This window comes from Pelophylax lessonae (genome assembly GCF_965119305.1).
Source record: "Pelophylax lessonae genome assembly, chromosome: 1".
NCBI classification, from domain to species: Eukaryota; Metazoa; Chordata; class Amphibia; order Anura; family Ranidae; genus Pelophylax; species Pelophylax lessonae.
The window spans coordinates 719367340-719394420 of record NC_138768.1 but is presented as its reverse complement, the minus strand read 5'-3'; the positions used below and the strand labels follow the sequence as shown (position 1 = coordinate 719394420).

At 41.7% G+C, this 27081-nt stretch overlaps 1 protein-coding gene across 2 annotated transcripts in view; it reads right to left on the bottom strand.

Annotated features, from left to right (window-relative positions):
- SNX25 (sorting nexin 25) overlaps positions 1-27081 on the bottom strand; it is a 368398-nt gene that overhangs the window by 18969 nt on the left and 322348 nt on the right. For both annotated transcript variants that reach the window (XM_082258976.1, XM_082258977.1), the window contains 5 exons: positions 25176-25340; positions 14201-14332; positions 11184-11324; positions 10371-10484; positions 2054-2218 (listed from right to left, as the gene is read on the bottom strand). In XM_082258976.1, coding sequence (XP_082115102.1) covers positions 2054-2218; positions 10371-10484; positions 11184-11324; positions 14201-14332; positions 25176-25340 — 717 coding nt within the window. The remainder of the gene's footprint in view (positions 1-2053; positions 2219-10370; positions 10485-11183; positions 11325-14200; positions 14333-25175; positions 25341-27081) is intronic.

Genomic DNA, 27081 nt, shown 5'->3' with positions numbered 1-27081 from the left:
AGAGCTCAATTGTGAGCGGCATGGCAAAGACTGTGAATACTTATGTACATGTGTTTTTTTTTTATTTTTTATTTTTAATAGGATTTGCTAATATTTCAAACATCTTTCACATTGTTATCATGGGGGGATATTGTTTGTAGAATTTTGAGGAAAATAATGAATTTAATCAATTTTGGAATAAGGCTATAACCAGGGCCGGCCCTACCATGGGTCCCACTGGGTCCATTGGACCCAGGCAGCACTTGGAGAGGGGCAGCAAATTGACTCCCAAGATTTTTTTTTTTTTTACAGCAGTTTTATGTGTCATCAGTTTGCAGTGTGTTAAGGGTGGCATTTCTCCATCTCATACTGCCACCCAGAATGTCTCTTCCGGGGAACTCCTCTCACGTGATCGTGGGGTACACAATGGGGTGCACATTGACCTCAGACATCAGCGCACTCCATCTCACGCAGGGCAGGCTGGATCTTCTAGGGCGGTGGGCATTGAAGACAAAGGAGTAATAGGGGTATTACTCCTATACTCCTATAGCATCAAGTCAAGTAAACTCCTGGGATATTGATCTGGTCAGTTAAGTAGCAGAGGGGATTGTACAACAGTTTCAGCTGCTTTGGTATTAATGAAAATAACAGGGGCACTAGATTTGCAACGAGACAACCTCCAAAAAAAGGAATGGAATTACAGGTAGAGGGCACTGACATTTTTTTCCTCAACTCACCTTTTCTGACAGTTTTTCACTAGTTTTGCATTTGGCCTGGGCCAGTGTCACTACTGGTAGCATGAGGCGATACCTGGACCCTATAGAGGTTGCACAGGCAGTCAAACTCCTCCAGAATGGCACATCAATACATGGCATTGCCAGAAGGTTTGCTGCGTCTCCCAGCACAGTCTCAAGAGCATGGAGGAGATTCCAAGAGACAGGCAGTTACTCTAGGAGAGATGGACAGGGCCAAAAAAGGTCCTTAACCCATCAGCAGGACTGCTATCTGCTCCTTTGTGCAAGGAGGAACAGAATGAGCACTGTCAGAGCCCTACAAAATGACCTCCAGCAGGAACTGTCTTTGAGCAATCAGAAACCGACTTCATGAGGATGGCCTGAGGGCCCGACATCCTCTAGTGGGCCCTGTGCTCACTGCCTGTCACCGTGGAGCTCGATTGGCATTTGCTATTAAACACCATAATTTCCAAGTCCGCCACTGGCGCCCTGTGCTTTTCACAGATGAGAGCAGGATCACCCTGAGCACATGTGACAGGCGTGAAAGGGTCTGGAGAAGCTATGCTGCCTATAACATCGTTCAGTATGACAGATTTGGTGGTGGGTCAGTGATGGTCTGGGGAGGCATATCCATGGAGGGATGCACAGACCTCTACAGGCTAGATAATTGCACCCTGACTGCCTTTAGGTATAGGGATGAAATCCTTGGACCCGTCAGACCGTATGCTGGTGCTGTGGGTCCTGGGTTCCTCCTGGTGCACGACAACACCCGCCCTCATGTGGCGAGAGTATGCAGCCAGTTCCTGAAGGATGAAGGAATTTATACCATTGAATGGCTCCTACGCTCGCTAGACCTATGTCCGATAGAACATCTCTGGGACATCATGTTTCAGTCCATCTGATGCTGCCAGGTTGCACCTCAGTCTGTTCAGGAGCTCAGTGATGCCCTGGTCCAGATCTGGGAGGAAATACCCCAGGACACCATCATCTCATTAGGAATATGCCCCGACAAACACATGGGGGCAATACAAAATACAGAGTACCATTTTGAGTTGCTGCAATAAAGTTTCATCAAAATGGACTTGCCTGTTGCATCATTTTTTCACTTTTCAAAGTGTTCCTTTAATTTCTTTGAGCAGTGTATAAAAAATGGAACATAAAACAACAAAGCAAAAGGACTTGTACTGACTTCCATCTCCATTTGATTAACTATTTGTGACCTACATATTACTAGAAAGCGTACTACAGATCTGGCTCTAAACGCTACAGTATTCCATAAAAGCATATTATAAACAGTTCTTTAACAAACTCATAAATCGTAATAGCTGGGATGTGCTCACCTCTTGGTGAGAGAAGAATTCCCCAGGAAGTCTTTCCAAAAATGAGGCAAGTGAGAAGGAAGATTTTTTGCCCTGGACATCCATGACTTTGAGGTGCTCTGGAGACGGGCTCAGAAAGGCATAGAGCACCTCACTCTGATATAATCTCTCATCAGAAAGCAGCTTCTGTAGAGAAAGGATAAATGTATCTTAATGAATAAATCTAGACACTTCAGAATATATCTGAAAAGTACTTTGGTGTGTGCTGCAAAAATAAAAGGTTTTTACACAGTATGTTTTCTTAACATCAAATGTAAAGTAAAAACACGGGTCAATAAAAGACTCCTTTTCAATGTTCGAGTGACTTTAAAGTAGATATAAACCCTAACTGAATACCATTTTGTTTGCTATGCATTAAAAAAAATTGCCAAGTTTTTTTTTTTTTATTAAAAGATTGTTTTCTTCTATTGTTTCATCTCAGTGCTGCGGCCTCTTTTCAGCTACTTCCTGTCTACATACATGCAATCCAGTGATTGTTGCATGGCATTTCTTAGGGTGGGTTTCCTGATAACAGTAGGCAATGTGTATTGAAAGGGCCACTTGCAGTCTCCATTTGAAACATATAGTATACTTTTGTAATTGGATTCAAATAGCATTTAAGAAGACCTTTACTGAGACAAATATTGAGGCTACCTTGATGGTCATTGACAGCCCCTGCACACTTCCTTAGTACCATCTTTAATTAGGAATCAGAAACATTTATGAAGCCATTTGTCTCTAAGCCTTAAAGGGCAACTCCAACTTTACAAAAATGTGTATTGCACCCTGCAGATTTACATTAGGTCCTATGGAGAAACCACCATGCACAGAGTGCTGTGCCCCACTGCTTCAATAAAGCTGAAGCCTACTGTGTGCGCACAAGTACTGGTGCCTGGAGGAAATTGTAGGCTGCTTTGTATAAGTAGAAGGGATGTCTATGAGATGGGCAATAGGAGCAAATGTAATTTGTTGTAAAGAGGAAGATGTTATGTAAAGTAAAGCTGTCATTAAAGAAACCTAACCACTTCCATACAGGGCAGTTAGACCCCCTTCCTGCCCAGGCAAATTTTTAACTTTTAGCGCTGTTGCATTTTGAATGACAATTGCACGGTCATGCAACACTGTACCTAAACCAAATTTATGCAATTTTTCCCCACAAATAGAGCTTGCTTTCTTTTGGTGGTATTTGATCACAAATATGCTATACAAATAAAAAAAGACCAAAAAGTTTGGAAAAAAAAAAAAAAAGTTTTTTTGTTTAGGTTATAAAATGTTGTAGATAAATAAGTTTTTTCCTGCACCAATGAGCACTGATGAGGTCTTACTGGCAGGCACTGATGAGGAGACACTGATGGGGTGGCACTGATGAGACACTAATATGCAGCATCGATATGTAGCATTGATGGGCACTGATGGGCGGCACTGATAGATGGCAATGATAGGGACTGACGGGCAGCACTAATGAGGAGCTCCCTGAACCCTGATTGGCATCCCTGGTGGCATGGGCGGGCAATCCCTGGAGGCTCTAGTGGCATCCCCCAAGTGTCTGCACTGGTAATCAATGCTCTGATTACCAGCACAGACCCCCCCCCCCCCACCGTCAGGAGAGTCGCCGATCGGCTCTCCTCTACTCGTGCCTGTCAGGCGTGAACTCAGGAAAGCCCATCAACAGCACTTCCAATTTACTATGTGACAAGCTGTGATTGGACACAACTGATCATATGGTAAACAGCCTACGTTTACTGGGATCGGAGATGCGATATGTCAGAGTGACACACCGCACCACTGATCGCCGCTCTGTGCGCCCCCAGGCCTATCCCGCTGGACATCATAGGACGCCCAGCCGGGATGGTACAACCACTTTGCGGCCATTTTACTATACGACGGTTGGGAAGTGGTTAAACATGGACACATACTTCTGATCTACATTCATCTATTAAACTGTGAACTAACAAATTATCCAAAGTGCTAGTGCTAAATAAATACATCACATATCATACAAAAACACACGTCAGAAAAAAAATCCAAAAAAGTGCTATTGTGCATATAAACAGTCTATAGCAAAAAAAAAAAAAAGTGTCAATGTGCAATATTGTGCAATTGATATAATGAGCAAATATGTAAAATATATCATCTAAATTATTTGTGAAAAAAATGTGACAAATATTTTGAAAAAACAATCCCAGAAACAGTTCATCACTGTGCTGTAAAAAGTTCTCAGAGGTGTATTCCTTCTGTGTATATCACAGTGTAAGTACGACTAAAAATCAGGCTTTATTTTAAAAAACATTACAGAAAACTCACATTCTCAAAGTGTCACTCTAGTGTCGGGAATGACACTTTAAAAATATGAGTTTTCTGGAATGTTTTTTTTTTTTTAAATAAAGCCTGATTTTTAGACGTACTTACTAGGGATCGACCAATTATCGGCAAGCCGATATATCGAGGGCCGATATGCACTTTCCCCGATATATCGGTATCGGCCCCAGAGGTTACTAATATTGCCGATATTACAGTATGTAATATTAGTGTAAGTAAAATCCTAGCATTGACTTTATTAGTGTTTTATATAATGTCCAGCGTGTGGTTTTGTAATCTAATAGTGTGAAATACCTTCATTACATCGCCGCTTGGCCCTTCCGTGACCCCCAGCTGTCAGCGTGGGAGGAGAGGAGGACAGCAGAGCGGGAGATTTAACAAAGGTATTTCACACTATTCTAATCTACTACCTGGCGCTTCTCTGTGCACTGCAGAGGGGAGGGGCTGAGATCCTCCTCTGACAGCTATGAGAGGAGAAAACAGCAGAGTGGGAAGTTAGCGAGGAGAGCCCGGAGCAGCGATGTAATGAAGGTATTTCCCACTATTCTATTACAAAAACACACACACTGGACATTATATAAAACACTAAGTGGATTCAAGGATTTTAATGACACTAAACTAGGTTCACACCGGATTCCTGGCAGGCAGGGAGGGAAGGGAAGACCGCACATTACAGCTAAAAGACCTACCCCACATGTTCAGTACCAGATTTGTGTCAAAAAGTGCCTTTATTTTTCAAAAAACTTTAAATGTACAAAATATTGGCCCATAACGGCCGATACCGATATGCAATGGCCAAAATGTCGGTATCGGCAAAGAAAGACCGATAGCGGTCGATCCCTAGTACTTACATTATGAAAGTCTCCTTTTTCTTCTATCCTCCTTTCATGTACAATACATATGAATTCCCTGTGAGGAATCGTGTCTCAAGCAGGGTATTTGGAGCCACTGGATAAGTTTATCAGCACTTTGCATATTAGCTGGTTTATAATTTGACCAGCCATTACCTCTGGTGAGTCACTTTAGTGTGACCGGTGGTGGATGCACAACTAGGTGTGATATACAGGAGGAATACACCTGAGAACTTTTTTTGGATTTTTTTCTCTCCTTTATTCTGACATATGTGTTTTTAATTTGTTTAGCACTAGCACTTTGGATAATTTGTAAGTTCACAGTTTAACCACTTGCCTACAGTGCACTTTCACCCCCTTCCTGCCCAGACCGATTTTCAGCTTTCAGCGCTCTCACACTTTGACTGAGAATTACTCAGTCATGCAACACTGTACCCATACAAAAATTGTGTCCTTTTTTTCACACAAATAGAGCTTTCTTTTGATGGTATTTGATCAATACTGGGTTTTTTATTTTTTGTGCTATAAATAAAAAAAGACTGAAAATATCGTGAAAAAACGCATTTTTCTTTGTTTCTGTCATAAAATTTTGCAAATTAGTCATTTTTCTTCACAAATTTTGGCCAAAATTTATACTGCTACTTATCTTTGGTAAAAAAAACCCAAATAAGTGTATATTATTTGGTCTTTGTGAAAGTTATAGAGTCCACAAGCTATGGTGCGAATCATTGAAAATTGATCACACTTGATCACACCTGATGTACTGAAGGCCTATCTCATTTCTTGAGACACTAAAAGGTCAGGAAAGTACAAATACCCCCCAAATGACCCCTTTTTGGAAAGTAGACATTCCAAGGTATTTAATAAGGGGCATGATGAGTTTTTTGAAGTTGTAATTTTTTCCCACAATGCTTTGCAAAATGAAGATTTATTTTTTTTTTATTTTTTTTATTTTTTTACAAATTGCCGTATTAACAGGTTATTTCTCTCACACAGCACATGTATACTTGCAACTACACCCCAAGACACATTCTACTACTCCTCCTGAGTATGGCGATACCACATGTGTGAGACTTTTTCACAGCCTGGCCACATACAGAGGCCTAACATCCAAGTAGCAGCGTCCGGCATTCTAGGAGCACAAATTACACATATCATTTCCTGACAACCTATCGCACTTTTGAAGGCCCTGGAGCACGAGGACAATGGAAAACCCCATAAAATGACCCCATTTTGGAAAGCAAACAGCCCAACGTATAATTTTTGAGGCATAACGAGTCTTTTGAATAAGTCATTTTTTTCCACAAGTTTTTGGAAAATGTGGAAAGAAAATGAAAACACATTTTTTTTACACAAAGCTGTCCATTTATGCAATATTTCTAACACATCGCATGTACATAGCAAAACTTGCACCCCAAAATACATTCTGCTATTCCTCCTGAGTATGGCGATACCACATGTGTAACACTTTTTCACAGCCTGGCCACATACATAGGCCTCACATCCAAGTAGCGCTTTACACAAAGTTGTCCATTTATCCACTTTAAGACTGGGCCTATTTTTGACACTTGGTGTTTACAAGCTAAAATCATTTTTTTTTTGCTAGAAAACTACTTTGAACCCCCAAACATTATATATTTTTTTTTAGCAGAGACCCTAGAGAATAAAATGGAGATCGTTGCAATATTTTTTATCACACCATATTTGCGCAGCAGTCTTCCAAATGCGATTTTTTTGAAAAAAAATTCACTTTTTTGAACTAAAAAATAAGAAAACAGTAAATTTAGCCCAATTTTTTTCCATAATGTGAAAGATAATGTTACGCCGAGTAATTAGATACCCAACATGTCATGCTTCAAAATTGCGCATGCTCACAGAATGGCGCCAAACATTGGTACTTAAAAATCCCCATAGGCAACATTTTAAAAATTTCTGCAGGTTACTAGCTTAGAGTTACAGAGGAGGTCTAGGGCTCAAATTATTGCACTCGCTCTAACGATCGCGGGGATACCTCACATGTATGGTTTGAACACCGTTTACATATGTGGGCGGGACTTGCGTATGCGTTTGCTTCTGCGCGCGAGCTAACGGGGACAGGGCGCTTTAATTTTTTTTTTTTCCTATTTATTTTATTTATTATGTTTTTATTTTTACACAGTTTAAAAAAAAAATGTTTTGATCATTTTTATTCCTATTACAAGGAATGTAAACATCCCTTGTAATAGAAATAGGCATGACAGGTCCTCTTTATTGTGAGATCTGGGGTCAAAAATACCTCACAACTACACTAAAAAAGTAAAAAAAAAAAAAAATTGTTGAAAGAGGAAAGCAAAAAAAAAAAGCGGCCCTTTAAACAGGTTGCTAGGCAACGTCTTTTGACGTAGCTCCGGTCCTCCAAGACCATAGAGTTGAATGAGGGCCATCTTGCCCTCACTCGACTTCCTGTCTCTGAGGATCCGGGACCGGATAGTTTTCCCCGCTGCCGGCGGGTCCGGTAAGCTGGGAAAACGTCTGGGACGCGGCAGGAGGGGGGGGGGCACCTCTTCCCCTGCACCGTAAGGGTAATTCCGCGGCGAATCCGCCACTGGGACCACCCTTATCTGAAAGCCGACTGCCCGCCGTTTCAAAAAATACCAGGGTTATGGGGGCTATCTGCTGCCATAACCCCAGTATTTAGCTTTTAATGGCCGACGCATATAGTCGTTAGGCGGTCAGTAAGTGATTGCATGTATATGGCAAACAGGTGACGATGACTGACGGGGTGACAGGTGACGATGACTGATGGGGTGACAGGTGACGATGACTGATGGGGTGACAGGTGACGATGACTGATGAGGTGACAGGTGATGATGATTGATGGGGTGACAGGTGACGATGATTGATGGGGTGACAGATGACAATCACTGACGGGGTGACATGTGACGATGATTGATGGGGTGACAAGTGACGATCACTGATGGGGTGTCAAGTGACGATGACTGATGGGGTGACAGGTGACGATGACTGATGGGGTGACAGTGATTGATGGGGTGACAGGTGACGGGCGATGGTGCACGGCGGTACTGATGGCAGTCTCTGGTGACCGGTGAACTTTAGGCTATGTTCACATGGGAGCGTAGCGATCGCGGGCAGAATCACTGCTATTCTGCCCGTGATCCAGAAATCATTGCAAATTGCGGGGCGCCTGTGCGTTGCCCGTGATTTGCAATAGCACCCCAAACGCTGTGCGATGTTGCTGCGATTTCCGCCTGCCGAAGGCATGACGCTCCAAAGAAACTCTTGTACCTTTTTTGGGCGTCATGCGATGTTTGCGCGATGTTACCGCGATTCGGCAGGCGGAAATGGCGGCAACATCGCACAGCGTTTGGGGTGCTATTGCAAATCAGGGGCAACGCACAGGCGTCCCGCGATTTGCAATGATTTCCGGATCGCGGGCAGAATCGCAGTGATTCTGCCTGCGATCGCTACGCTCACATGTGAACGTTATGGGTGTCAATTTCTGGGCACTGATGAGGTGACTGTTGGGTGACAGGTGACATTGGGGGGGGGCTGAGGACTGTGTGGGGACCTTTATTAGTGTGATTTTTACTTTGTGACATGTGTACAGAGCAGTAACTCACTATTTCTAGCTCTTCTCCCCTCATACTGGAAACTGTATGAGGAAAGAAGAGCTAGTAACACTGAGTTACTGCTCTTTGTTTACATTTTGTGATCGGCTGTGAATGGATTCACAGCCGATCACATAGTAAACAGTCACTGTCAGTGACTGTTTACTACCGCCGGTGACAGCTGTGTTCCTAGGGAACACAGTGCCACCGACATGACCGCGCTGCGCGCTCCCCATCGCGCATGCGCGGTCATCTTGTGGGTGCCTTCATTGTGATCGGCTGTGTCATTGGAACACAGCCGATCACGTGGGAAACAGCCACGCCCATTGGCTGTTTCCCCCCTGCCGGTGACAGGGGGTGTCCCGGGGACACCCCGACACCGGCAGTGCAGGGCGGCGCGCACGCGATCGCGCGCCTGCCCTGCTTAAAGTGCCGCCGTCATATGACGGCGGCCCAGGATAATGGTCGCACCGCTCCGCCGTCATATGACGGCGGGCGGGCGGCAAGCGGTTAATAGATGAATGTAGACCAGCGCAGACCATTTTTTATTTTGCACTTTAATTAACTTATTAAAGTTATTTAAAGTTGGGTAGGCAGGCAGCAGACTAATATTAGTGACACCCCATCTTTCTCTGTAACATTTTCTTTCTAGTTTTAGGTAGAGTTTAGGTTCGAAGCCCTGTTAGGATTTCATTACTGTGCCCCTGTTTGGTAAACTTACCATACTTCTACCTTCCACCAGTAACCAAGACCGAAAACTGGAGAAAAAAAAACTAAAATGTAGAGGGGAAATTGTCCAATGGGGACATTCATTCTAGTTACAACTCTCAAGATAAGATTTCCCCTTAATTTGGGAAGGTTTTTTTTGACAGAACAGGATTGATATTCAGCTGTCTAAATTGGTGGGGCTTAGGATAGAGGACATGGTTTTAGCAAAAAATAATATATTGCTGGCCAAATTAAGTTATTTTTAGCTTTCAGAATACTGAGATGTGTGTTGTTAAAAGTTAATAATCATGACATGTATATGTTATACTTCCTACATAATTCCCTGATTGCCATTACATTGCAAACCTTTCGAATCGTGAATACCGTTATTTAGGTCCCTGCTGTGGAAGGGAAGGGTGGCTAGGATCTGCTTGGAACAACTGCAGAAGCCAAGGGAAGGGGGGGGGGGGGGCCTTGCCCTCCCTAACCCGTGGCTGTACTATATGGCCTCCCGACTGCATCACTTAGTGGGCGCGGTCTCGGGGACGCAGGTCGGCGCAGCGTTGGCGGTTATGCAGGGATTTACGGGCGCGAGCGAGATACCAGAGGGATTGGAGGCTCAGATGTTCACCAATCATTACATGTATAGACACGTTAGCATATAACAATATGACATTAGCATATATTTAATACAGGTATAGATAAAATGATGTGATGTAGCCTAACCCTGACATTTTAAAGTAACCAACTACAGCAAAAGAGCAAAAAAGCATGGGGAACAAAGGAGGCAAGTTGTTAAAATAGGGGACTTACCTGCAAGAAATTATTTAACTGTGCTTTTGATTTTTCTAGAAATTTCTGGTCTACAGATTTGAACGGAATCTTACTGAGAGAAGGCAACTGTACTTTCTTCAATGAAGGGAAACACTGATTGATCAGAGAAAAGGAACCAGTTTATTTTTCAGATAAAATTATATTGAGAAAACACTGATTTGATGCTGTACTGTATTGTCATTGTCAGCATGGCATTATGAACTTTAATTAAAGCCATTTGTATATCTAATTCAGTCATACAAACAATGTGTTGTTCTGCCTAAATGATAATTTTACTGACAGGAATGAGCGTCACTAATAAGATGGAAAGAGGTACTGATAACGGTCAAATAACTTGCATCTGCGTGTTAGTTACATAGCCCTACTGTACATAACCCTAGTAATAAAAAGGTTATTGGAAAAAAGTGCACAAATAAAAACACGATAGAAAAAAAGAAAAAACACTCATACAAAATATTATATATTGAGAGTGAATGTTAAGAATGAGGTGGGTGGAAGGGGGCACAGCGATGGTAGTGGGGCTGTGCAGCAGAGTGGTGAGGCAGAGGGGCAGGGTTGGATGGTCACATCGCATTCAAATTTATCATTCAACGAAACAATCATTATCTATCTCTAATAACTGAGCCAATGCTTACATTACATCTACATGTCAACCTAAAACTTCTTATAGAATACCTATAGCACATATATAAACACACACATGACTTAAATAAATTCGAAGCGTTCAAAATTATCAGTAATAAGAGCTGATTAAAGTATGAGTAATAAAAAATGAACTCTGCATATACTTACCTCACTGAGCTTCCTGTGCAGATTCTGAAACTCGCTTAACCTCCTCAGTACAGTCCAGTTCTTGCTATCTGAATCACTTGACTCTGGCAAACTCACCAACACGAAATACATTGGCATCTGCTCACCATTTTCCTCAGACACCTGAAAGAACACAATTATTCATTTCTTTGTATGTAACCATAGCAACCCCATGATTTGGAGGTCTTTAATAAAAGTCTCCAAGTATCATTTGGCACGAAATCAAAATATACTTTGAGGACTCATGACCAAGAATAAAAAGGACAACACTGCCAGTATCTTCCAAGTAAATCTAGTATTGTTCTACAATAAGGCCTATTCAAACTAACTCCAACTGCACAGCAGAGGATGGAAACCTCTGACAGAGTGATACTAACAGCATACATTTTACTTACTTGATTTTGTTTTCATTCAAATAACCTTTAAACACATACTCCGCTTAAATCACCAATGAAAATTGGCTAAAATTTAAATTTTACACTGATCCAAGTTGGCACCTCCTCTGACAATTCTTTCCCTAAGCTAGAAGAGCCAAGTACACCCATACCTTTAATAATATTTCAAGGGCTTAGGTGAAAGAACAAAGTACACCAGATACCTTCTCCAACATTCCCAGGGCTTAGCTGAAAGAACTGAGCACAACAAATGCCTTCCCCATCATTCGTGGCACAAAAATGGAACAACAAAGGACAATATACTGTACATTTTCTCTAATAGTCCTGGTGCTTAGCTGGATGAACCATGAACACCATATATCTTCTCTAATATTCCTAGGGCTTAGGTCAGGAATGCTCAACCCTTTAAAGAGCGAGGGCTACATAAGTAATTTGGTAATTGGTCGTGGGCCACAATGAAATGAAATGGTTCAGAATTCTTTTTTTTTTTTAATAGCATAATGAACATTTTCATCCTGCAGTCGCGAATGCCAGCGGGAGGGAGGAGGAGGAGGAGAAGCAGCCATCTTTTAAGCAGTTGCAGGAGAAAAAAAAAAATGATATATTTTTTTTTCTCCTGCAACTGCTTAAAAGATGGCTGCTTCTCCTCATATATATATTATATATATATATATATATATATATATATATATATATATATATATATATATATATATATATAAGGAGAAGCAGCCATCTTTTATATATATATATCCTCTAACATTTCTGGCACAAAGATGTAGGAACAAAGAGCAGTATACACTTTATCCAGCATTCCTAGAGCTTGGATGGAAGAATCAAGTGTACACCATATAGTTTCTATAATATTCCTAGTGCTTAGGTGAAAAAAAAAACAAGGTACACCATATACCATTTCTAACATTCCTAGGGCTTAGGTAAAAGAACCAAGTACACCATATACCTTCTCCAATATGTCTGGAGGGATAGGTGAAAGAACCAAGTATACCACATACCTTCTTTATCATTTGTATAGGGTTCAGGTGAAAAGAACCAAATACACAGTATACCTTCTCCAAAATTTGTAGGGCTTAGGTAAAAGAACAAAGTACACCAAATACTCTAACATTTCTAGGTTTTAGGGGAAAGAACCCGAATATGCCTTATCTAACATTCCTAAGGTTTAGGTGAAAGGGTCCAGTATACCATATTCCTTATTTAACATAATAGGGCTTAGGTGAAAGACCCAAGGACATAATGTTCCGTTATAAACATTCCTAGGGCTTAAGTGAAAAAACCTGCATTAAGTGGTTGTGGGTTAACTGACCTACAATTCCCCGTCCAAGTCAACGAAATGGACACATCTGGTGCAAACAAGTCCTCATTTTATCAGCCTTAAAATGAATACTAAAATTCATGGCTCTTTAGGTCGCAGAGCCATAACATGTGGCATAACTGCCTCTGTATTGCTATAGCAGAATGCATACTATAGTAACCGTAAAAAGGAAATTTGCGCATGAACTGTTTTAAAGTGATACCGAAGTCTGTTTTTTTTTTTTGTTAGTTAAAAATACCAAGCATGTTATACTTACCTGCTCTGTGCAATGGTTTTGAACAAATCAGCCCGATCCTCCCCTTCTCAGGTCCCTCTTCAGTGCTCCTGGACCCTCCCTCCAGTTAAGTGCTCCCCCAGCAAGCAGCTTGCTGTGGGGGCACCCAAGCACAGCCACTGCTCGGCGTGTCAATTCAGACACGGAGCCGCAGCCTGGCCCCCTTTCTCTCCTCATTGGCTGACTGACTTTGATTGATTGTCTCAGCCAATGGGGAGGGAAGTCCCAGGCAACCGAGACACTCCGGCAACATTGCTGGATCTAGGTGGACCTAGGGGGGTTGCTGCACACAGAAGGCTTTTTATCCTAATGCATAGAATGTGTTTACAACCGCTTTAAAAGGGATTGTAAAGTCTCTCTTTTTTTTTTTTTACATACAAAACATGTTATACCTACCTGGTCTGTACAGTTGGTTTTGCACAGAACTGCCTGGATCCTTCTCTTCTCAGGTACCTCTTCGGCTCTCCTGGCCCCTCCCTCCTGTCGAGTGCCTCCACATCAAGCAGCTTGCTATGGGGACACCCGAGCCGAGCTCAAGCTCCACGTGTCCATTCAGACACGGAGCTGCAGTTCAGCTCTGCCCCCCTCTCCTGACTGGCTGACTTTGATTGACAGCAGTGGGAGCCAATGGCGCAGCTGCTGTGTCTCAGCCAAACAAGAGGTAATGTCCTGGACGCCGAGGGAATCGTGGACATCGCTGGACAGAGATCGGGCTCCGGTAAGTATTAGGGGGTGCTGGGGAGGCTGCTACAAACAGGCGGCTTTTTATCCTAATGCTCAGAATGCATTAAGATAAAATCTGCCTTTACAACTCCTTTAAGTGTCTTCAAAAAGTCAAAGTCCAACTTGGAGGCAAAACTGCTGTACTGGTTACTTCTATATACTAATACAACCAATACATGAACAAGACATATAGGAACCACTCTCAATAGACAAGAAAAAAGCAACACGCCCTGTTTTTATATTGTAGTATTATTTGTTGTGACAAACAGCTTACCTCACTGACATTAATAAGTGCTCGCCACATGCCCAGGTTCTCACACCACAAATCTGTCCGTGAAATGTGAAGGTCCAGGTCATTCTGCTCTTTCTCCATTTGCGCTATTTCATCCTTCAACTTGCAAACAATCTACCACAAAGAAACAAAGATTTGGAAACTATGTTACAAATCAAACTATAATAAGCAAGGTAAAAATAAAAAAGCATACTGCAAGTGTAATTCTGTTCAGTTTAGGCTCAGTCAATGTCCTAAATACCAGGAAACAGGAGTCAGCTTTATATTGGGAAAATGGCTGTTTAAAAATCATTATATTGGGCATACGTATTAATAAACACATTTGTGCATCTTATATAAGTTTTATATTTATTTTTTTGGTGTAACTAGATGGACTAGTGTCTAATTATAACCTATGTAACTATATATGTACAAGGTAGGCGTATACTGTTAAACCTGTGAAATCAGGCATAGGCCTCTGTGTGCACTATACCCATGATGGGGCTCCTTTTAAAAGGAGGCTGAAGTTGACACCCTTAAAAAGAAAAGAAAACAATTGCATGCTTATAATATGTCACTAGTTACCCTTTTAGGCTCAGGCTGACTTCAGAAGGGTGGCATTTATGTGGTTGCTTTCAAAGGGTGCCTACTAAAAGCCAAAACAGAAGCCCTACTTCAAACCATTACATGCATTACACAGAAGAGTCCTCATCTGCAATATTCTTTCATTAGCAGCAGCAGAATCCTTGAAGCAGATTATGTACATGGTAATGGCTAGAAGATGGATCACAAGGCATTTCTGTTTCATTCAATTAAGCTACTTTATGCTTTATTTCTCTCTCCTGCATTTTGTTTTATTACCAACACTTTTCACAATGTTCGAGAAATGTGTTTGTTTGCCTTCCTATTTTAGTCCTGATAAATTTATTGTTCACATTTACAGGTTGGATTGACCTGCTACACAAGCTAAGAAGAATACCAAATGACATTTTTTTTGGAGCTGTTCTGCTATAATTATACATTACTTCTGATAACTAGACTGATCTGCATTTTCTATTCACAGAAGCATCAATCACAAAGTTATACGGCCAACAAATACGAAGGATAAGGGGGTATGAATGTAGCTCAGACAAGCAGTAATAGGGGTTTTATCCTCCAGCCACATTTTCCTTATTTAATTTTGATGTGTTTAGACTTTACAAATTCAGTGTTGATTTCTTTTATTTCTGGAACAAGATACTTTTATGGCAGAGGAAAACATTTTTTAATTCTTTTACAAATGCAAAAGTTAATTTACTGTTGTAAGGGAAATACTAGTCCATGGAAATCACTGACCAACATTCTTTTACAGTTAGGCCTCATTCACACAGGGAATACTAAAGTTTACATTCATGGATGGCAGTATTAACCCGTACAGCAGGGGTGTCAAACTAAATTTAATCGCGGGCCGCATCGGCATTATGAGTGCCCCTTTAAAAGGGGCGGTTGTATCTGTAAGACTAGATGTCCAGAGCATCCCCTACCCTTACATCAGACGTCAAGAGCTCCCCCACCATCAGACATTGTGTCCCCCCACCCTCCCTTACATCACAGTGCACCCCCTTAGCTTGTGCTGCTGCTGGGAAGAAGCTGTAGGCATTGCTGGAAAGCAAAAAGTTCAGGGTCTGGAGGAGGACCAGAGGCCTGCAGCATCTCCTGCAGCTGCAAGGGCCACATGAAATGGCCTGGAGAACCGGATTCGGCCCGTGGGCCTTGTGTTTGACACATGTGCCATACAGGGATGCACAGGTGTTCCGTGCATCCCCCTGCAGTCACTCCTACTGATATCAATTAGGAAGCAGCAGCTCCATGGACATAGCCACTGTTCCCAATGTGACATCCATGTAGGTGTGGGTGCTTGTTCCCGAACTCACGCAGTGTGCATTCGAGGACACGCACCTTCACACGGATGTCAAATTAGGGGGAGTGTTTGTCCATACAGGTACTATGTCCCAGTTGACATCAATGGGACTGCCTGCACAGAGATGCATGAAACCCCATGCAGGTTAACATAGCCCTCCATAGGTATATGCTTTAGTATGCCCTGTGCTAAAGAGGCCCTATTTGAATCCGAACAAGGAGCTTCTCTTATAATCTTCCCTTTGCTCTGTTAAATATACACTATACAGTCAAAAGTATTGGGACGCCTGCCTTTACACGCACAAAGCACAACTTTAATGGGATCCCAGTTTTAGGCTGTAGGGTTCAATATCGAGTTGGCCCACTCTTTGCAGCTATAAGAGCTTCAACTTTTCTGGGAAGGCTGTCCCCAAGGTTTAGGAGTGTGTCTCTATAGGAATGTTTAACCATTCTTTCTGAAGCGCAGTTGTTAGGTCAGGCACTGATGTTGGATGAGAAGGCCTGGCACACAGTCCCCAGTCTAAATAATCCAAAAGGTATTCTATCAGGTTGAAGTCATGACTCTGTGCAGGCCAGTCAATTCCTACACCCCAAACTTGCTCATCCATGTCTTTATGGACCTTGCTTTGTGCACTGATCCAAATCATTTGGTGGAGGAGGGATTATGGTGTGGGGTTGTATTTTAGGGGTTGGGCTTGGCCTCTTAATTCCAGTGAAGAGAACTCTTAAGGCATCAGCATACCAAGACATGTTGGATAATTTCAAGCTCCCAACTTTGTGGGAAAAGTCTGGGGATGCACCCCCTCCTGTTTCGACATGACTGTGCACCATTTTTTCAATATAGTGCACCATTGAAAAAAATTGTTACATGAGTTCAATAAATGCCAAAATATCTATTGAGCTTGTCAGAAATTTTGATCTGTCCTGTGTATTGTGTTTCCTGTGTTATGTAAAGGAGCCCGATTAGCCCTTCTCCTTCTGGTCTTTAGCATTGGCACTACATGCTATGTATTCCAAAGGCTTGGAAAAAGAAGGGATTTCTGATACAGTAGGTTTAACAAAATACACTAAGCAGGGCTGACACCTTTCAGTCCACAAGAACGGCCTATTGTGTGTTGTCAGCTCGTAAGATTTAGGAGCGGAGAGCAACTCTGGCATATCAACTTCTGGCACTTGCAAGGTCTTTTAGTACTCATTTACACTTGCTTCAACTTTAACACATTAAAGCGCCCATCTCTTCAACATGCTTTTTTGATGTTTCAGTGATACTTCCGTGATGCTTTTTTGAAGCTCAGCAAATGCCCTGTGTGTGCTGATTTTCTATTTGTTTTAAAAGGGGCCCAAGCAGAACCCCAGCTCAGTAGTACGTCCACTCAGCAGATCCCCTTATTAGTATCCTCATTATGCAGATCCCCTGCTCACTAATATAGTACCCCCAGCTCTGCTGATGCTCCACTCAATAGTACCCTCAGCTTTGCTGATACCCCGCTCAGTAGTAACCCATAGCTCTGCTGATCCCCCACTCAGTAGTAAACCCCAGTTCTCCTGAGCCTCCGATTTGCTGATCCTCCTTTCTCTCCAATCCCTGCTCACCCCCTGCTATATTGCTCCCATGCTGTTCATCACTTGTGTCATCTGCTAGTTTTTATTGCTCTGGTCCCCCAGCTTTGCTGATCCTCTGCCACTCAGACTTCTCTCTCTAGTCAGCGCTCACATTCTGCTATAGCGTTCCCATGTTGCACACCACGTGTGCTGTCTGCTAGTTCTGCTCCCGTGCCGACCCCACTCACCTTTCTGCTACTCCACTCTGCACACCAGATGTGACGTCTGCACCAGACACTTCCAGAATATTTACACTTGAACCAAAAAGACTGCTGAGGACTTCTTTCCAGTTCATTTGTTGGTCTCCCAGTGGGATATCTCATACCTGGAATACCTCCAAAACAAAGCGAAGCTAATGCTAAATAAAAGCTCCTCAGATGCTGGACGCGATCCTTGTCATAGAATTCTATGGAGGCTTTGGAGACGCATTGAAGCACTAAGAAAGCAACACGGGGTATAATTTTTGAAGCAAAGTAAAGCAAAGCAAACAACATGTGAACAGGATTGTAGGTTAACCATCTTGTTTAGTGAGAGGTGCTTTGATTGGCATTCAGAGTTCTTGACAAAAGCGTGTCAAATACCATATTTTTAAGCAAGTGTACACAAGCCATAAAAAGAAGACATGGGTAAATGTGTATGTTTTGCAGAGAATAACAATTTTTCCCTGACATTTACTAAGTTATTCTACAAAGAGATCTCAAAATAAATATAAAGCCAAAACTTTTTTCATCTTGGTTTTTTATTGCCACGTGTGTCTTAGTCAAGAGACTTCCCTTCATTTTCTTTTCTTGTCCTACAGACACAATATGAAATGAGAGGTAACCTCTCGAAGAGAAGCTAAATGCCCTTTTAGACGGTTATGTGAAAAATTGTTCTTATTGGAAGATTTCCACTCTATTCCTGTTCTTGTTACATTTCAAAATTCGGGAATTTCCCTTAATTTTATTCCCAGTGACAATGGTTACCATAACGAATAAAGAGGGAATTGTGCTAGCAGGGGACACAGAAAAAAAAGTAAAAACCTGACAGAGGTTTTGTCCCCGTCCCACTTCACAAATGTTTAGACTTAAAGTGGAAATTCACCTAAAAGGGGAAGTTCAAGCTTTAAGTCCCCCCCCCCCTCCACGGCCATATCTTCTATATCATTGAGGGGGGGGGGGGGGTAGAGATAGTGGGTACCTAGTTTTCACAGGTATCTGATTCTACTTCCGCTCGGATTGCCTGGGCGATCTGAGCAGAAGTTCGACCCCCCCACCCCTCCAAGCATTCTTCTGACACACGTCACAGGTCCTAGAAGCACAGCATGGCTCACGCATGCGCAGTGGGCAGCAAGCTCTGAAGCCAGTAGCAGCACAGCCAGCTGCCACAGATAGGGACCATGAAGGCTAGTGAAGAACAAGGCTGGGCGAGGATGGCACTAGACCCCCTGGACAGGTAAGTGTCCTCGTATTTAAAGTCAGCATGTACAGGATTTGTAGTTGATGACTTAAACCCCCCCCCCTCCCATAGTGAACAACAGCTTTAAAGTACGCTACTTTGAGAGAATTTAATTATAGTGAGTTAAGGTAACAAAACAAAATCATGGGGTTTTTGATGTGGGTGAAACAAGTCATAAATTACATATAAAGTTTAACTAGTTATAGACACTGGATGTGCTACACATGTCCAAAAAATATCATAGTACACAGGACATGTAAAGCACATCTAGTCCTTCTGACCTGCTGCCAGGACCCCCCCCCCTCCCACTCCCCACCAATACTCGGTTCTAATTAATCATAGCCAGAGTTGCAGTGTACACAGAGTACACTAATGTACCTAATGTACTTCAGCCCTAATTAACTCTTACTCTCCTTCTCTATTCAGACTCTGTTCATACATCGCATAGTGGGCACAAATGCGTAATGTGCATTTTACCATTATTTAGAATCATGGGCGGAATAGCGTAAATTCTAAATCGCCAAGTGTGAATGGGGCCTAATTTTCCTGCTGATTCTTTTTTGTTAATTTCTATTTTATTAACCATTAATGTTTAAACTATTTTTTTAATCTGTTTTGTTGATTTTTTTTTTTTTAGCGTCAAACTTAAGTGCAGAAGAATAGGAAAAAAATACCCTTTGTTTCATTTGTAAATAACTGCGCAATGCTTTGTACCAGAAATATAATTTTAGTGTAATTTTAAACAGGACAAATTGCATAATAGGATGTACACTTTTTGTCTACAGTAACACTATCTTTAAAATAAGATTGGTCAAAAAAAAAAAATATATAAGTGTGCTTTGTTGCATTTTATCATCTAACGATTACAAGAAAAAAATGTATTTTTGCTAGACAATAAAAACATTGGTTGTCCTTAAAAAAAATATATTATCTTGTTTTCTTAAGTAATGACAAAGTTATTGCGGAATAAACAGGTGTATAGCAGAATTGTAAAAAATTGCTCCGGTCCATAGAGGGTGAATGGGGAAATGGTTAAAATATTTAACTGTAGTCAAATTCCTCGCACCACAAAAAAAAAAAGCAATAATTTTGTGGATTACATACAACTGGTATTACTCAGGCAGAAAACCTGAATTAAAGAGAAGTGTTCATATTACTTCGTACCGAGGTAGGGATATAATTGGAGCACTAGAATGCTTTAGTTTAATGCATATTCACATCCTGCTTTGGGTAATCACGAAACACTTCCCTCTGCATGCATCATTCTGGTCAGTGACTCAAAGAATTGAAGCCAAACAAAGAAAACTAGTATACTTGACATAAGTCAGCAATGTTACCCTTGTATCTCCTCTTATTCCAGGTTACCTTCAACCACTTCAATACATGACACTTTCACCCCCTTCTCGCCCCTGGCCAATTTTAAGATTTCAGCGTTGTCACACTTTGAATGACAATTGCACAGCCATACAACTCTGTACCCAAATTAAAATGTTATTATTTTGAGACAGATATAGCTTTCTTTTGGTGTTATTTAATCCCCACTGGGTTAATTTTTGCTAAATAAATGAAAAAAGACTGAAAATTTAGAAATGTTCTTATTTTCTTTAAACGTTTATTACAAGTAAGTAAACTTCCTTCTTCACTGATGTGCACTGATGAGGCGTCACTGATGGGCACTGATGATCAGGGCACTGTGTATCAGTGTGAATATTGTACTCCCTGTGCCCTTCACAGATTAGCTCTCCCTTCCTCCCACCCGGTCTCTGTGTGAGCAAAGGAGAGCAAATACCCACCAAAGGAATTCAGTCTGTGTACACTGACAACTGTGATTGGACACAGCTGATCACATGGCAAAGGGCAGCTGTAATTGCCCCCTTACCCTGATCTGTGATTGGTTATGTCCAAGGCACACAGTGGTAACAGACCGCACACGTGGGAGGACGTCCAGGAAAGAAGTGTCCTCCCAGAACTGGAGAGCTGCATTTATCGGCTATAGCGCAGTGTTAAAGTGTATGTAACCCTAACAATGAACTTGTCTTTTTTGATTGCTTTTGGGTGTGTTAAATATATCCTTGAAAGAGCTTTGTTAGTTACAGTGCCTTGCGAAAGTATTCGGCCCCCTTGAACTTTTTGACCTTTTGCCACATTTCAGGCTTCAAACAAAGATATAAAACTGTAATTTTTTTGTGAAGAATCAACAAGTGGGACACAATCATGAAGTGGAACAAAATTTATTGGATATTTCAAACTTTTTTAACCAAAAAAAACTGAAAAATTGGCGTGCAAAATTATTCAGCCCCCTTAAGTTAATACTTTGTAGCGCCACTTTTTGCTGCGATTACAGCTGTAAGTCGCTTGGGGTATATCTATCAGTTTTGCACATCGCGAGACTGAAATTTTTGCCCATTCCTCCTTTCAAAACAGCTCGAGCTCAGTGAGGTTGGATGGAGAGCGTTTGTGAGCAGCAGTTTTCAGTTCTTTCCACAGATTCTCAATTGGATTCAGGTCTGGACTTTGACTTGGCCATTCTAACACCTGGATATGTTTGTGAACCATTCCATTGTAGATTTTGATTTATGTTTTGGATCATTGTTTTGTTGGAAGACAAATCTCCGTCCCAGTCTCAGGTCTTTTGCAGACTCCATCAGGTTTTCTTCCAGAATGGTCCTGTATTTGGCTCCATCCATCTTCCCATCAATTTTAACCATCTTCCCTGTCCCTGCTGAAGAAAAGCAGGCCCAAACCATGATGCTGCCACCACCATGTTTGACAGTGGGGAGTGTTCAGGGTGATGAGCTGTGTTTCTTTTACGCCAAACAACGTTTTGCATTGTTGCCAAAAAGTTTGATTTTGGTTTCATCTGACCAGAGCACCTTCTTCCACATGTTTAGTGTGTCTCCCAGGTGGCTTGCGGCAAACTTTAAATTACACTTTTTATGGATATCTTTAAGAAATGGCTTTCTTCTTGCCACTCTTCCATAAAGGCCAGATTTGTGCAGTATACGACTGATTGTTGTCCTATGGACAGAGTCTCCCACCTCAGCTGTAGATCTCTGCAGTTCATCCAGAGTGATCATGGGCCTCTTGGCTGCATCTCTGATCAGTCTTCTCCTTGTATGAGCTGAAAGTTTAGAGGGACGGCCAGGTCTTCATAGATTTGCAGTGGTCTGATACTCCTTCCATTTCAATATTATCGCTTGCACAGTGCTCCTTGGGATGTTTAAAACTTGGGAAATGTTTTTGTATCCAAATCCGGCTTTAAAACTTCTCCACAACAGTATCTCGGACCTGCCTGGTGTGTTCCTTGTTCTTCATGATGCTCTCTGTGCTTTAAATGGACCTCTGAGACTATCACAGTGCAGGTGCATTTATACGGAGACTTTATTACACACAGGTGGATTCTATTTATCATCATTAGTCATTTAGGTCAACATTGGATCATTCAGAGATCATCACCGAACTTCTGGAGAAAGTTTGCTGCACTGAAAGTAAAGGGGCTGAATAATTTTGCACGCCAAATTTTTCAGTTTTTTTATTTGTTAATAAAGTTTGAAATATCCAATAAATTTCGTTCCACTTCACGATTGTGTCCTACTTCTTGTTGATTCTTCACAAAAAATTTGTTTTATATCTTTATGTTTGAAGCCTGAAATGTGGCATAAGTTCAAGGGGGGCGAATACTTTCGCAAGGCACTGTATATCTGTTTATTTAATAAGTGCAAAACAGCCTGTTTTTGCAAGAAATCTTGTGAGCGGATTACTTCCTGTCTGTGGACTGTTACCAGCTACATTGTACTCTTCTATCTCTGAGAACTACAACACCTGCACCCCTTTGTTATAGACTACAACAGATGGGCAGAGGTCCTGTAGTCCTTTTGTGTTTGTCCTAATACAGTGCAGTAAGCGTTGTCATCCCAGATCAGGAAGTGTCTTACGCCAGATGAAAACAAAGGAATACATTTTAAAAAAGAAACATATGCAGCCATCACCTCTAAGACTTAGTAAACTGCAATATACACATTTTTTGTTCCTGGGTTTAGTCACACATTAATGATTCAGTGCAACAAACTAGAAAAACTATGCGCTGGTACCCTGTGAGACCTACATATCTGTACATATATTCAGGAGCCAAAAGGACAGAATCCATAAAGAAAATTGCCTAATGAATGCAATTGGTCCATTTTTTACAGGAGCCTATGCATTGTCCCCTATATATATTGCCTACAAGCCTTTCTGAGACGAGCATTCACGTATTTTATAGATCCTGTACAGTAAAACTCAAGATGATGGTTATACGATTCTCAGGGGAAAACAGCATGATGAATTAAACTATTTTTCAGTAGGACACATCATACATACAATAATATAAGCAGGTATGAAATAGAGTTAATCAATATCTATGGAAACATGGTTACCAAAAATATGCCTAATTAGGCTTTCATTAGCAGGCCTGAAGCCTGCTGTTTCCATGACACCAAGTAGTATTAATTCACTTTGCATTTTCCCCACGTAATCATGGGCATTTCTGTCCTGGCTGCAAACACCATGAAATCTCTGAAACTGCATGCTCAGATAGGCTTAGTTTAAATAGTCATCTATATTTACATTTCATCAGAGAAGGCAAAGGGCAGTCATTCTCATCATATACAACTTATTTTCTGAATAACACTACTAAATCCTTCAGCTTTTATGGAAAACTATTGTATGCCTGGAAAGATACGAAGGCTGCCATCGAGACCTTTTCCCGACTGCCATGTTAAGCCTCTGGTCTCAGTATGTCACATTACATGTTGGCATTCATGATTCCCTCAATGAACTGTAGCTCCCCAGTGGTGGCAGCACTCATGCAGCCCCAGACCATGACACTCCCACCACCATGCTTGACTGTAGGCAAGACACACTTGTGTTTGTACTCCTCACCTGGTTGCCGCCACACACGCTTGACACCATCTGAATCAAATAAGTTTATCTTGTCCTTAGTCTGCTTGTCTTCAGCAAACTGTTTACAGGCTTTCTTGTGCATCATCTTAAGAAGAGGCTTCCTTCTGGGACGACAGCCATTCAGACCAATTTGATGCAGTGTATGGTCTGAGCACTGACAGGCTGACCCCTCACCCCTTCAACCTCTGCATCAATGCTGGCAGTACTCATACGTCTACAACCTCTGGATATGATGCTGAGCACGTGCACTAAACTTCTTAGGTTGATCATGGAGAGGCCTGTTCTGAGTGGAACCTGTCCTGTTAAACCACTGTATGGTCTTGGCCACTGTGCTGCAGCTCAGTCTCAGGGTCTTGGCAATCTTCCTATAGCCTAGGCCAGTGATAGCGAATCTTGGCACCCCAGATGTTTTTGAACTACATTTCCCATGATGCTCAACTACACTGCAGAGTGCATGAGCATCATGGGAAATGTAGTTCCAAAACATCTGGGGTGTCAAGGTTCGCCATCACTGGTCTAGGCCATCTTTATGTAAAGAAACAATTCTTTTTTTCAGATCCTCAGACAGTTCTTTTCCATGAGGAGCCATGTTGAACTTCCAGTGACCAGTATGAGAAAATGAGAGCTATAACACCAAATTTAACATACCTACTCCCCATGCATACCTGAGACCTTGTAACGCTAATGAGTCACATGACACCGGGGGAGGGAAAATGGCTAATTGGGCCCAATTTAAACATTGTCAGGGGTGTACTCACTTTTGTTGCCAGCAGTTTAGACATTAATGACTGTGTGTTGAGTTATTTTGAGGGGACAGTAAATTTACACTGTTATACAAGCTGTACACTCACTACTTTACATTGTAGCAAGGTGTCATTTCTTCCGTGCTGTCACATGAAAAGATATAATAAAATATTTACTAAAATGTGAGGGGTGTACTCACTTTTGTGAGATACTAATATATATATATATATATATATATATATATATATATATATATATTTATTTATTATCTCAAATGATAAAGATCTCTAAAAAAGGAAGGGAACAGAAACAATATGGCAGATCGGAAACTTTCCTTCGATTTCCTTGGCCATACCTTTTTGTCAGGCTTCGGTGCATTGATGATAGAGCTGAGGGCTTGTCTCTTGTACTCCAGTTTCTCTGTGAGCTGCCGCAGTTTGTTGACAGCATAACTGGCCTGTTCAGTAATACCACTACTGCACTCACCCAGGATCTCCTCTCCGCCTTCACACACCTGATTCTGGATCAGAAGAGAGAGGAACATAAAGACTTCAGTTTTTCATGCACACGGTGTCCAATGCCAAATAAATTATTCCACAGAATTTCTACAGACATTTCTACATTAAATAAAACTGTATATAGGAGCATTTCCCATTTTTCTAACAGACAAAAAAAAAAAAAAATTAGAACAAATTTTTTTTTAACTAAACCCCTTTTCTTGCTCTGGATAAATTGGGGAAAGGGATAGAGCCTCTGTCAGGTTTTTATGGTTGTGTGTTCTCAGTAGAAGAATGTCCACATTTTTCCTGTCTTGGTGAACACACACAGAACGAGGGGAATCTTACCAGTGGGGAGAAGCAGAAGTAGTCTTAAGCAGGCCTTAGATGGTTCAAATCTGGGTTAGTTTAGCAGGGACTGGCTGAGATTTGAACCATCTATGGGCAGGCTTAATGTACCCAGGAACGATCCATTGATTGACTTTGGTACAACCAGCATTTAGGATTTTCAGCATGCTATTATTGCAAGTGGCTAAAACCTCTAGCAATAACCACTGTGTTCTACCAGCAGGGACAGCTCCCCGTGCACCCCCACTGGAAGAACACAATAGCTCCACAGGAGCTGCAACCCATGGCTGCAGGAAATAAAATCGCACCATCTATGGTTTGCCTAAAAGAGGTATACATCATTCCTAAGAGAGTCCACGTTATTAGTGTTTGGGCCATCTGTTGGACAGATTTCCCCTCTATTACTGCCTCTGTGATCACAAAAATAGAAGAAGGGACAATTCCCACAGCGAGGATAAAGGCCACAATTAAAATACACTAGAAATGTAAAAAAAAAAAAGGCTTTGGCTGGTGTTCCACTGTAAATGACTATTCGAAACCATGTCATAATTAACATACTGTATATACTCATAATCAATATTTATTACACTATTGCACAAGTGGAGATCCAATGGATCCAATTATACGCTTAATAAACATTTGAAGAAGAACTGCAGAAATAATAAGTGGTTATAAAGCAAAAGGTTTTTTACCCTAAAACATTCTATGCATTAAAGTAAAAAAACCTTCCACTTTCTGTTGCTCACTCCCCCCACCCCACCAAACACTTACTTGAGTCCTACATCAATCCAGCCTGTCTGCAGTTCTCTTCCCTCTCCCTGCTCTCACAGGCTTCAATGAAAGCAGCAGGAGTCCTTGTCTACTGCTGCTGTCAGTCAAATCCTGTAAGGAGGGAGTAGGGGTGTGGCCGAGCCACATTGTGTGAGCCTATGGATGCACACAGCCTGCTAGGCAGAAGAGGAGCTGTCAGTGCTAGTGGGGGACCCCAGAAGAGGAGGCAAGGAGCTGCTCTGTGTAATACCATTGCACAGAGCAGGCAAGTGTAAATCTCTTTTTATTTTAATAAAACATTTTTTTTTTACTTTACAACTGCTGTAAAAACAGTATGTTGCTTTAAAGTGGTATTAAAGTGTTTTTTTTTTTTTTTTTATAACATACATGTAACCACTGCTTTGCGCAGTGGTTTTCCACAGAGCAGCCCTGTTTTTCTTCTTCTCTGGTCCCCTTCCAGCACTCCTGGCACACCCCCCTTGCCCAGTGCGCCCAATAGCAAGCCACTTGCTATTGGGTCACGGGTGTGTGCTCGCTCCCAAGCTCTGCTCAATGCATTTAGAAAAAATTGGAGCTGTGGCTCCTCACTCTACATTGGCTCACTGGCTGTGGTTGACAGCAGTGGTAGGAGGTCAATGTCTCCGC